This window comes from Bolinopsis microptera, chromosome 5, assembly GCF_026151205.1.
Source record: "Bolinopsis microptera isolate Bmic1 chromosome 5, MBARI_Bmic_1.0, whole genome shotgun sequence".
Classification (NCBI taxonomy): Eukaryota; Metazoa; Ctenophora; class Tentaculata; order Lobata; family Bolinopsidae; genus Bolinopsis; species Bolinopsis microptera.
The window spans coordinates 17,481,354-17,495,096 of NC_087076.1; the positions used below are offsets into that span (position 1 = coordinate 17,481,354).

The 13,743-nt window shown below is 37.6% G+C and overlaps 1 protein-coding gene across 5 annotated transcripts in view; it reads right to left on the reverse strand.

Moving 5' to 3' along the window:
- Positions 1-5,857: 5,857 nt before the first annotated feature.
- The window catches only part of LOC134815072 (cGMP-inhibited 3',5'-cyclic phosphodiesterase 3A-like), a 51,803-nt gene continuing 43,917 nt past the window's right edge, over positions 5,858-13,743 (reverse strand). For 4 of the 5 annotated variants that reach the window (XM_063823535.1, XM_063823538.1, XM_063823536.1 and 1 more), the window contains exons 2-11: positions 11,032-11,170; positions 10,703-10,815; positions 10,440-10,560; positions 9,673-9,989; positions 9,446-9,557; positions 9,127-9,223; positions 8,674-8,943; positions 8,366-8,489; positions 8,067-8,222; positions 5,858-7,898 (exon numbers count right to left, since the gene is read on the reverse strand). In XM_063823535.1, coding sequence (XP_063679605.1) covers positions 7,494-7,898; positions 8,067-8,222; positions 8,366-8,489; positions 8,674-8,943; positions 9,127-9,223; positions 9,446-9,557; positions 9,673-9,989; positions 10,440-10,560; positions 10,703-10,815; positions 11,032-11,170 — 1,854 coding nt within the window. In that variant the 3' untranslated portion in view covers positions 5,858-7,493. Of the gene's footprint in view, positions 7,899-8,066; positions 8,223-8,365; positions 8,490-8,673; positions 8,944-9,126; positions 9,224-9,445; positions 9,558-9,672; positions 9,990-10,439; positions 10,561-10,702; positions 10,816-11,031; positions 11,171-12,277; positions 12,711-13,743 lie in introns of those variants that run through there. The other variant, XM_063823533.1, reaches the window with a different exon arrangement.

The window sequence follows — 13,743 nt, forward strand, 5'->3', positions numbered from 1 at the left end:
GAATAAGGTAGTTTCAAAAACAAAGCTAGTGCACTTGAAGGACAGTTTTAGATTAAACTACCAGTGTCCCAAAAAAGGGGACAGAGTGATTCAACGAAACAAGAAATTTTTCAATGAAACAAGAGCATATTTTACAGAATAAAAAGATGTAAAACAATTCATAAAAATATAATGCGCGTTTGGTGTATGACTTTTTGTCCTTGACTGTTAGTTTGATTTTGAAGGGACAGGTAACTAACGGGGCAAGGAATGTGTGTGCCTGAAAGCTTTTGTACACACCGAAACGCTAGTTCAGTTGAGTTTTTAGAGACAAGGCTCATATTAGGATCATAAGAAAATTGTCAGCAGACATTAGGGGTTAGGTTACGTTTATACATTTTGTTACTATGGGTTGCAGTCTTGTTGTGACAGAAAGTCTACACTATAGTATGCTTAAGTTTATATTGTTTAGACTTTAGTTTCAGAATATAAAATGCAACTTGAAAAATTATGGCCTTTGTATCAATGGTTATAATAAGCTATAAATATCCTAAATTATACAGTGCTAGAATTAAAAATGTCTTTATACTTCATTCTCAAATTGAATCTTTAAAAATTCAAAAATATACATTAATTTTATTAACAACTTTCTCATACATACTTTACTCACAGGACAAGACTTGGAAAACACTAGACTAGGCAGAGGCGGCTCGTGCGAGCTGGCTGGCAGTTTTGTTGGGTGTCCTATCGCGAATCAACGGACTGGGGGGGGGGGGGGGGGCCGCCCCAAGCTCCCCCCCCCCCCCCCCCCCCCCCCAAACTACTGATGTCTATTCACTGATGACAGCATACAATACCATTACCATAGCAGAGGCATAATTAATTGAATTATTCCAATATTTAGCTAAGTTTTCATGCTGTCTGCCAACACGAAGATCATATTGTGATGTGTAGCACTGTATTTTGGATAACAACATTATTCAGCTGGAAACCTCACATCAGTATACGCTGTGATCCTATCGAAGCTTTAAAAATTGTAATCAGTTTGGCAGATTACAGATTATGGAGCAGCTATTAAATAGGCTTATAAATATTATTATATTATGATTGTAAAATAAAGGATAAAATTTTAAATTTGTTTCACTAAAAAATTTGTTTCACTATTTTTGGAATGAACAGATCGGGTCTACATCTGGTGTCAAACAGTAGATGTTGTAAGAGTAGTATTTAAATATTAAGAATCTCTGCAGTTGATCTTTTCTTCCGGAGAAATTTAGACCATACTGGAACAAACCTCCTCCCGATGTCAAAAAGAGATGTGAGTCAGATCTAAGTTTTAGTTAAAAATAAGCGCTCCTACTAAATCGCTCGCCCAAATTTTAAGAAAATTCTTGTGAAAAGGCCCTTTGGGCATGAAAGTGATCTGGATCGGTGTATTTTTGGACGCTGATTCCGAATCACCCCCCCATGACGTAGGGTTAAAATGCTTCCCTGGAGAGTTATGGGCAAAAACCGTTTTGGTCACGTGACAGGCTAGTAAAATACGAATTCGATTGTTTAGGGCCCGGGTTAGGGTTAGGGTTGTGGTAAGGGTTATGGTTAGCTTTGGGGTTATGGTTAGGGTTAGGGTTGGGATTAGGGTTTATGTAAAACCGTTTTGTACGGCTGCAAAACCATAAAAACCAAAGTCACGTGAAATTTTTGGGCGAGCGAATTAGTAAAAGCCAAAAATAAGTGATTTCTAAAATTTTTTTAAATAATAGTTTCAAATGTATTTTTAAAATTTGAGCATTGAGGGAACCAATTATGTTATCAGTTGATTTAAGCCTTATTTTCAGCCGACAAAGGTTTCATTAGTAAATAAATGATTCTTATCACTATCAGTTATTATATTACGAGTATCACCCATGTTAATATAATTATGATAATTGAGATTTGACTATGTAAAGAAGTTGGTTTAGTTTCTTCATTCTTGTAGATTTAGGGTTTTAGCAAATTTACTTCAGTTAGGGATTGGTCAAGGATTATTATATATATTAGGGTGGGATCAGTGTAGCTTAGAGGGTTATGGAGCTTTAATAATTGACGATGTCAATTCATCTCAGCTCGGCGCGGCACAGTAGCGCATTTCGCCGATCTATCTCGCTGTGAGAAGCCTCATTGAGTGCGCGGCGCGGCACAGTAACGCATCGCGCTACAAGTTATGGCTTTGAATAGTTATTTAGGACCACATAGAGAACGTGTTTAAAAAGTCACGTGACAGTTTTAACGGGCGATACTCGTAAAATATTTGTTTCAAATATTAGTGAAACAAATTTAAAATTTTATCCTTTATTTTACAATCATAATATAATAATATTTATAAGCCTCCGTTTTGAAAGTTTTAAATTTTAATACATTCACATTTCTATTTAAAATTCAATTTTATGTACAAGTCAATAACTGGCCGCCAAAGCCGCGCATTCTTGAAAACAGGATTAACTTGATTATAGTTATACGACTATGTAAATTAAAAACTATCCGTGGTTTTTTCTTTTAAATAAATAAATTATAATTTTACCTAAGTCCAAAGCCAGCTTTGAAAAATTTACTATTAAATCATAATATATCGTCAACTTTAAATATTTACAATGCAACAATTCATTAATCTGTAAACACGCGTACTCCAGCCCCTAAACGCATAAATTGTTATGCGGCGCGGCTCAAGCCGCGCACGCACGTATTATTTTATACTGTTTGCTTTCTAATAAATATCGTGCCAATGTGTACGTCTAAATTGTAAACGTTCATGTTTTGTGTAAAGTGAATCCAATTGGGACTAGTGACAAGGATAAGGACCCAAGTGCCTGTACGGCTTTTTCGGGCCCCTGTGGACCACTACTCTTGAAATCACTCTACAACATTGAACATCTATATCTACTACGTCATTTGGCAATTATTGTCATTAATCTAACTTTCTAATTAATTGCCGAGGGGGAAGAGTAAACGCTTCACATTAAAATTCAATATACAAGATTCAAAACCATCAATACGGTATTAAATATTATGGACAAGTCTATAGATCTATTTCGTAGTCATATATTCACATGATTTGCTTTATATTATATTATCTTAATACTGTAATGAAGTACAGTAGGATTTGTGTTTCGAGAAAGAAAGGTTGCGGTCAAATTATTAACAAAAGTAAACAAAAGTCCATCAGGGACTCCGTGGAGTCGAAAAAGGTACACGGCTGCTGTCTGGTGCTGCTAGGCATTTATTGATCAAGATGTTTTATTGTATTGATTTATAATGATTCTATTGTTCGTGACTAATCAAGTTCTAAGTGGAGGTATAAAGTGCTGCTCAAGATACTTCGTCATCTCATGTCCAGTATAATGATTAAGATAGTATACAATGCAGTTTTAGTAGTTGACCCATACAGTTAAGTCCGTCATAACTCACAATCGTTAAGTCGTCGGTCAATTGTCAAAGTCGTTGTGTGTTTATTCGTTGAGATAGCAGTAAGATAAGATGTTACGCGCGCGCGCGTTTAATCCCGTCGACGTGAAATGTGACAATGAAAACGCAATAGAATTATTATTTTCGCGCGTTACGTAGAGTATTAGACCGTCGACGAGTCCAACACGGCGCCGCGGCCCGCATTTTGGTAAGTTATAAACCTACAAGTGACAGTTGAGTGTAAAGTTATTATACAACTTTTTTTAAATCGTCATTTGCGTCGATCAAACAGACACTTCCTTGTAGGTTTACAACATACCAAGACGCGCGCCGAGTTGGACTCGTCGACGTCCAATATATGGAACAGACATTTTACGAGTGTCGAGTATCACCCGTTAAAGACTTCCTCCATGCTCCACACGACACTCCAAAAACAGTGCATATTATTTATGATTTAAGATTCTGTTGATAAATTTGATTAATAATTGATAATGTCAATAATTTCTATGGCGTGCACCCGCCTCCCGGCCGCAGCTGCGCGAAATTTCGCTTAAGCAAATGATTAAGTGAATTCTTGCTACACGTTGTATATTATACCTCTCTGATCTCGATCGTGCACGCCGGCCGCCGCGCGCGATCAAAACACAAAAGGGGTTGCAGCGTGTGTCAAGTAAATTCCTAATATCACTCTTCACTCATTGCTCATGGAACTATGACATTTTTCCTAAAAAGCCCTGGCAGTTGAAACTAATTGGAATCAATGTATTTTTGAACGCTGATCGCGCTAATTTCAAATTACCCACCAAACAAAAGGGAATGATATTAATTTGAATAACCGTCCGCAAAAAGCAAATGCAAATTGATACCGAAAATAAAATCGGTCGCTCGCTTTTCCCATTCACGGCTTACGGCTTACGAATTGAAATAAAGCTTATTATTACAATTATAATAAATCAAGTTTTTAAAACAGTTAACTTGATGACGTCATCAAGTGGTAATGATGACGTTGAATTATTTTTCATATACCGTAAACTTAAGTCTAAACAATTATATTCAAGACCTGTGGTCCAAGACGGCTGTATCTTTAAAGCTTTTGAATCTACGGACACTTGAATAATGAATATAACCTCAAACCTACAAGTCACAAGTACAATGCAATTAAGAAGTGCACGATAAAATAAACTTGCTTGGATTTTGAAAATTGTTGTACCATTGTTTTCTAGAGAGTTTGATTCACGATGTCAATCCTTCGCATCTCGCCGATCTGTGGTTGCGAGAAGAATTATTTGATGCGCGGCGCGACCCAGTAGTGCATCGCGCTACAACTAGAGAGTGTGAGCTTTTTCACAATACAATACCAAATTTGTCATACCTTTTCGGAATACTTAATTAATTTCGCGTGTGTAAAAGTCGCGTAATTTGACGAAATTCGTTGATTTTGATACTTCTTAATGCTCGTGCTTCATTTCCTTGATTTACATCTTAGCTTGATGAAATTTCTAAGCACATTCTTTAGGGAACATTCTAAATGGCCCCAAAAAATCTGGGAAAAAATTGAAAAAACTGTCGAGTTATGGCAAAAAACTACGTAAAATAACAAATATTAAGAACTTTTCAAATTTTTAGTAATTTCTCATGAAGCTAACACAATAATTTTTTGCAGCTATCCTTATAGACTAATAAACTAACAGATTCTTGAATTTCAGGCTGATTGCTTACAAAATGTATTTTCCGAGCGATAAAACTACATTTAACAAAATACTGCGAAATATCTCGTCGAAAAAGCATAAAAGCGCAGCATTTGAATTTTGCCCCTAATAGCTAGTGCATGTGCACTTCCTAATGCAATTGACTGCCAAAACGTCTATAGATACATAGGCATAGATACATAGATATACTTCACGACAATCTGTTGTAAAACAGGGGTCCAGAAAACCCACTTCCCGATACTCCTGAAACGTGAAAAATTTTTACAGTCGATTTTGTCATTTGGTCAACGTCTCGGTCTAGACGCCCCGCAAAGTTTCAGATCTCTAACTCAATTCTAACATGGTTTTTATGTTTTAAGGCACCTGAATATGGCGATTTTGGGTTCTTTACCGAATTTCGTATAACATGCTGGCGCGTATTTTGCGCAAATTTCTTAAAAACCTCCACATAACTATGTCTTATTCCTGTCATCTTTAACATTGAATTAGAATGTTTTGAACTTAAATATACCTGCTGAACTACTTTCGATGAGTCTTAAGCATAATGCCTGAAAAACAATAAAGGGGGTATAACAGTATAGGGGGTAAATAGTATTGTGAATATAAGAGCGACGCCCGACGGTCATGCTTCATGCTTGCCAGCATTGTGATTGGAATTTAATTCATTTTTGATTACATCTCTATGGAAGATGTGCATTGTAAGTTCAATACAAAAAAAATGAAACCTGTTTAAATAAGAAATGAATATTGATTCAATATAGTCATTCCATTTAACTAGAACAGTACTAACATATCTACAATTTCATAAAAATACCGGTCAAACTTGAAGCAGATAAATTACTCAATGTAAGGATCAGGTTGCGAAAATCATGCTCTTAAACAATGCCAAATTCGAATGGGATAACGATCAAGGATATAGATATTCTGATAGTGATAAGCTTTTAAAATTTAGGGTTCCATGCAGATCAAAATTTCCCGTCATCAGTGATAAAATGATATTGGGGTACTACCTTGTGACTGCAGTAAATAATTGTGACAAAGATGTTTCACTTTCATGAATTTTCGCTGACATTAAGATTGCAAACTTACATATTCAATTTCATTATTTGTTCTTACTGAAAAAAATGCAATCAGCTAAAATCATATTTTTTTCATGCCATGATTATGAATCGTTTTAAAAAGACTCAAACTCGACATTGATAAAATATTCGATATCAACCCGTTTTGCAATCAATTATATCATTTCGTAAGTTCATAAATTATACACATATACTGATTTTAAAATCTACCATCACCAACTTAAAATATTTTGTGAATAACTAAATTTTGGTCATCGCCCAAAGATGAAAGAACACGGAAAAAGGCGCATCAAAATGTTGTTCTAACTAAATTTAGAAATAGAATATCGCGTTTGGGAAACAAGCTCCGGAATATCAAACTTTTATAATTTTTGATTTTTAATCTGAGCTCAACGAAATGACCATCTTCCATTCATAATTGGACACAGAGAATCTGAAGGTCAATGACCAAAACACATTACCATATTATGTAACAGAACATTAAAATAACAACGCTAGATATCTATAACTCATATCGTTTGTGCGGTATATCAAACTACCCTGTACATATTCAAAGCAATTGATCACAAAACTGCGGCGCCAAATCAACAAAATGCCGGTTTTGTCTTAATAAACGCTGTAATGCGCTATAAAATAAATTGTAAGCTTCAATATTGTAGGCTAATTTGAAATAGAAATCCAATAAATAACAACACAAGAAATCCTCATCGTATGGTTAATGAGTAGAATTAGTAATATCAATAACTTAATATGGCACTCAAGCACAGAATTCCAATGCTAACAGAAAAGAATATTATCGAAACTCACGGAGAATTTGTCCTAAAACAAACGTAATCAGTAATGGAACTTAGCGTCTCGATATATATATAATTATATATACCTTCATTCTCTTCACAGTACTCTGAAAGGTCTTTTATTGAGTCAACTGCAACTCGTGGGTGATGCAGTAGGTACCCTACGCCACCACACTCTCGATGTAAGACTATTGGCACTTTAATGAGCTAAGTGAAAACCACGACAGGGCCGACACAGCCATTATAGAACCACTATGCTGAATATGATCCACGACGCTGCAAGCCATTGGTCAGAAGCGGTCTTTTTGCTGGCACAAAGTCCAACTGATTATATGCCTTAGGGGTCAACTAGGCATACTTTTTTGATACAAAACCTCTATCATCTATATATCTTGGATTTTCTTGTCATTAAAACCTCGTACATTTTCTCCTTGAGAACACATTATTTCTTAAAGATTAGCAATTCGTCGCTGTGACGTTATCTTGGCAGCTCATTCCTCTGACTCTGGTTTGCTTTCCTCTACCTCCTCCACAATGACATCTCCGTCTACACCGTTAGTCTTCAGGGAGGCCTGATATATCTCGTTCTTCTCCTTCCAGATTGCATAATTACTGTCCAAGTTTTCTTGGAGGCGCGAAACAAACTTGTGAGTGTGCGGCATGATAGTCGGTTTGGCACAGTTCAAGTCAGATTGCTGTGTCCTCAGTTCTTCGTCCTCTTCCTCCGTTATTTCCACCCAGGATCCTGGAACCAAGCACGAGCTGGCCATGGCGTGGTAGAGAGGCGCAACTAGATGTTTTATGAAGTTCAGCTGTAATTCAGGGACACGAGGTTCGTCTTTGTGTCTGTTCATGTATGCTGAGACGGGCATTCCGAGCTCGGATTCGTTATCACCCTGTAATTTTATGAGTAAGATTACACCATCTGAACTCTGAATGTCATCTAACGGCCATAACACGCAACAACTAAAAGATATAGTCGCTAATAGTTACCACTAAAACCAAAGGGACTGAACAAATAACTAAACTACTCCAAAAACAGCTAAACTGTAATAATAAATAACCTGTTGGTAAAACTCGTCCACGATTCGCCTGGTCCATTGGGTGTGCAGTTCGTATTCTTTGCAGGGAGCGTTGATATCTGCCAACTTTATACACATTTGGAGAGCGAGAATCCTATCTTCGGCATTTTCCCAGTCCATTCCCTCACCATCAACAGTCTGATTGATAGTTTAACGGTAATTAACTAATTAGCATTAATTAACTAGTAAGCATTGAGATGTGTTGTTGAACTCGTTTTTAATTTTCGAAACGTAACAAGGATAAAGTCTGACACAGATGTTGACCCAGTATAGTAACCTACCTTGGCATTGAGTTGAGCTAGGAAGTCAAAATGTTTCTTTAAATCTGTTGCGAGAACTGCCTCGATGAGTAAGAACCTGAACCTCTTAAACTCCGTGGCTGAGAGTCCAGAGCAAAAGTTATACCTGAAACAAAAACATACTTAGTTTTCAGGGTATGTTACTCATTGCGACTTATTTCCAATAACCTAACTATAATTCCAGCAACGATTACAAATCATAAAATTACAAAGCTAAAACAAGATCGATAAATATTTTCTCCCCCATTATATTCGAACTTGAAGTCTCAAATCACGGGGCAATCACCAACCTCTCGTCAGAAGTAAGAAGGTACCAAGCACTCGCCACATGATGTGACTCCAGAACTGCCCGGTCGTTGTACATCACAGATTTTGTGTCTCCCACCGCCACCAGGAACGCATTAGTTCGGCCCGGGTGATCGTAGTCGTGGACTGCTGCGGCCGTGAACAGGGCCAGCAGCTCCAAATCTGTCATGATGTCCTTCAGGCTACCGTACGTGTCGGCAAACTGAGAGTGCCCTCCGTCGTCTGATTTTATTTCTGTGTCTGAATCGATGTCGCTGAAGAAATAAGGAGTGATTAGTAGTACGATACCAACTTGAGTTAGTAAGCTAAATATTGCCTTCTCTTCTCGAATTGAAAAGTTTGATGGAAAGGCGACAAATTGACAATAATAATCGAAATCAGAAGTGTGGAATATTTTGACGTCCGACATGATCAGAGAACATTTAGGCACAACTGACCTGTCATCATCGGAGACACTATTAAATCCGGGTATACCGGAGGAACACAGGTAGTAACAAGCCTGCAGTACATCTGCTGCGTGGATCCCGTTGTGATCTGAGGTAAAGGACAAATACAACAACACAACAAGTAACAGGTAAAGGACTGTGTAGCTCAAAATGCTAAAGTAGGACAATTCAATGATAGCCCAGATATTATGGAACTCTGATTTATTATCTCCGCGAAAACAGATGAAAATTAGAAAGAATCGCTAAGTGTCTCGTTAAAATGGTCTGTATAAGTGTAAAATTCTGTTTCCTGAAAGACCTACTAACTTACATGGCAAATTGTGATATCCAGATTCAATGGTTTCGAAGAAGTTTCGGAAATGCACTGGGTTTATCTTAAAACGATCCACCAGTCCAGTTTTCGAGAAAATATGGAAACTCAGCTGAAAATAACGAAATTTAGGATTCAAAGATTTGAATTAAAGCACAGGGCCCAAGAAAGAATTTTGTTGCTATCTAGCATGTAGTAAAATGTGAAGTAAAATACAAATTTCTAACCAGTGACAAGCAGTGCTCGGTCGAGTCGTTAAACTTGAAGATGGGAAAATTCCAAGAATTAGCTAAACTGAGATATTCTGAGGTGCACTCGTACTCGTCGGACAGAGGTCTCAGAAGATACTCCTTCTGCTCGTCCGTCAACAATGAGCAGCTCGAGTTTTTAGGGTCCCTCTTAAAGTAAACAGTCCTACTGAGTCGCCTATCCCACGGGGTCACGTACGCTGCCTCGTCGTTTATCCGGACATCTCGCGCCGGCTCATCCAGATTGTACTTCTTACTCCGGTTGTTTGTACTATGTTTTCTCTCCATGCTGTTTTCTGAAAGTGTAATCATTGTAAGATAATGACACTTTAATGTCACCTGTAATGTAGTGGCTGAACAGTGAACATGCCTTAGTGTCCTCCTCTTCCTCCTCCTTACAATTACGGAACAACATGGTAAACTTGTAATTGGTATTTAGAGCGGCGACGTTCAAAGGACACGTGTTTGTACTTTGCAGTCTACATCTTCAACATCAACACTACCAGGTAGTACCTACTACTGTAGCAGATACCGGAATTTATTTGAATTATAACTATAAGAATACATTCCAACATAAATCTTGACATATACTGAATTTATAATCCTGCTGGATTTCATCATCACACTGATCGTTATTCGTAGCAGTAAATTTTCGTATTTACATATATATATGTATTCGTTTTATTTGATAATCAATGAAATAAGTTAAATCAGTCAGTTAAATCAATTAAATTAGTAACACTCACTCTTGAGAGCTCCTGAAGAAGGTTCTGGTACGAGTGTAGGGAGACCAGTAGCTGAGGTAACGGTGGACCAAACAGAAACTTTCAGTCGTCTTTTTGACGGTCCGTTGTACCTTGACCTCCACTGGTGGAAATTTGTGTCAGAAACATAATTGCTGCTAAATTTAAGGCGAATTATGAAGTTAGAAACACCAATATCTTTAGCAGCCGACTTAACCGCCGAATACAAACGTGGAAAAACTTAAAAGTGTCTCTGTAAAACTTACGTTTCCTTTTCCATCCTCCTCTCCATCCTCCTCACAATCTGAGGAAGGGTTGGAGTCTGTCTTGGTTCCGAACTGGTTTCCTCGTGACAACATGCGAGCCAGCATCGGGGTTCCTGGTGGGGTTCATATACTGTTACGCAATGACACGGTCAGTAGTTTCTACATTGTCAGAAGGTGTAGGTTCAGGTTGATAAGTTGGATGGAGTACTTGAGGATCATAAACATATATGTATATTGTATATCCCTTGTGTCGTTAAATATAACAAGAGAATAATGAGAAAACCTGAATTACTCCTTGAATATGTTAACTGTTAAAGAACAATCCATACCTGTGGTGGGGGAGGGATCGAGAATTCTAGCGACACGTTTGAGGGTATCTACGACATGTGGCGGCAATTCGTTCTCCAGAAGAAGAGAAGTGAGAAGACCATGTGCTTCAATCACCGAACTCGTATCAATCGCATGGGTCTGAAATTACAGTTCTTCAAAAACTTTTAATTTAGTTTAATTCTACGAGATACAAAACAAGTTAGATCCTCTAAACTCAAGTACACAATTTATTATATTAAGAATCGTGCTGTGTTGGGACACGGATCATATCACAACAATATCACAGTCACGAGGTAACTTTGATTACAAAATTTGCCAAACACACAAAGAGTGATCAGCGGTGAGAACCAGTTTATCAATATATTTATATATTATTTATATATATCTCATCGTTATTATATTATATATTGCACATGCTATAATATCATAGGGGGCCCCCGTGACGGTATTAAGATATTAAGGTAAGAGATCTGAGTAAAGGAGAACTCCCAAAAGCGACTGCCCTACTGGAGAGAGTAATGATATTGGATTCGTGTATGATGTAGCGGATCAGGTCTACACCACGTCTGGGATATTCTTGTGACTGTACAGTTTGGGCGAAAATCACACACAATCATGGAATTATTGTGGCGTGAGTGTAGTGTCAGTAGACGCTCAAGAGCAGTGGCTTTATAACCCCGCTCGACATGTTTTTGTTAAGAATTTCTTTATGTTTTTAGAAGGTATTTTTCGTTGACGTTATATAATATTCGAAAAAGACTGAGATGAAGCGCGGTATTATTGCGGCTAAGGGTTTCGCTTGTGCTCGAAAGTTTTACGAGTAAACGTATCAAACAGGATTCTGACATGTCAAATTATCAGTATCATGTCAAACGTATTAGTTTTAAAGATAAGATATGTTGCAAAATCTGAAAATAAATCAAAATTTGGCATAGAGACTCAAATTATAGATTGTCTAGTGTATATGAATGGTGAGTGAAAGAAAAAAGTTGGCAATTCTTCAAGGAATAAAGGCTTAAAGGCCAATTTTATCCGAATTCTACGCTTTTATATGAACAAACTGAACAAACCTCCTCAAAATTTCACTATAACTAACTAACTTTCACTATAGCTAACTAACTTTCACTATAACTAACTAACTTTCACTATAGCTAACTAACTTTCACTATAACTAACTAATTTTCACTATAACTAACTAATTTTCACTATAACTAACTAATTTTCACTACAACTAGCTAAACAAACCTTGACGAAGCCGCTCTGTGTGCTACTCCTGTCAGTATTTACTGACGAATTACTGCCGTTCAAATTTGCAACCATGATATCATTAAAACACAACGTCTTGAGTTTGCCATTGCTCATTGACGAATCCTTTGATTCCTGTGACAACTCCGAATGTCTGCGAACGCTCAAGTTGCGGGAAGACAGAACGTTATTCACCGCCTGCTCCTTCATCAAGTGATCTTCATCTTGAAAGGCTACATTTTTGTAAACCTCGTGGTTTGAAGTGCCGTGATCCGCCTCGAAGCCGTTCAGCTGGGTTCCCTTGTCGTGGGAAACAGTGACCGACTGCTGTACGTTTATTATTGGTACACAACAAAAGTACTTCTTCACGTTCATCTATCATACCTCTGGTTGTTGGGGAATGTTTTCGTGAACGGAGCTGGTTTAGTGGTCTACAGAAAAAAAAAGTCCGATAATTCCCTTGCTAGGAAACACGTGAAATCAAAGGGGAAAAAAAAGAAGAAACAAAATTTTGCAATCTAATATCACATAAATGTAACTGAAAGCAGTTCCTATCTTGGTGTAATTCAGATGGTCATTTAAAACTACTTAAAGATTAACGCAGAGATTCGAAGTATAATATAAACCAAAAACGGACCTAAAACTATAGAACATGGCACGTGAGCACTTCACAGGATTATAACGATCAAGGCAGCCGCAAGCAAATCAAACTCAAACCAATGAGAGAGACATCCTGACGACATGCCGCCCACTGTACACACATTACCAGTCATGTGACCGGTAATCCGGCAGATCGAAATCAACTCATCCTCTGTGGCTATATATCACGGGGTGATTAATGAGGACGCAGCGAGCGCGGTACGACTGGAAGAGAGAGAGAGAGAGAGAGAGAGAGAGAGAGAGAGAGAGAGAGAGAGAGAGAGAGAGAGAGAGAGAGAGAGAGAGAGAGAGAGAGAGAGAGAGAGAGAGAGAGAGAGAGAGAGAGAGAGAGAGAGAGAGAGAGAGAGAGAGAGAGAGAGAGAGAGAGATAGAGAGATATAGCGAGATCTGCTCTGAGCTGGGAAACCCTCCGAAACTTTCATTAATCATTATCTTCAGAGAATGAGTGAAGAGGACAGTAAAAATAGGGGATATATATCAGATCATATCAGGGAGATGGGATGAACAAACAGGCACCATATAGCGGAGTATTATATATCGTGTTGTTAGATTGGATTGGCTCCCAGGGATGGTTGTGTGGTTCTAAAACTCAGCCCTGACACCGATATTATATTTGCTTGAGCTTAATAAAGCCTCGTGTTAAAGATAACATTGGAAAATAATGAGAGCTGTAAGATATTATATATCTCGAGTGCTGGAAAAGAAATTTTAGAGGTACATCAGTTGACAAACACATAATACCACAATTAATACTATGCAAGCATAATAATTGATTTCATGCATAATAATCAATTACTTGACAAAAC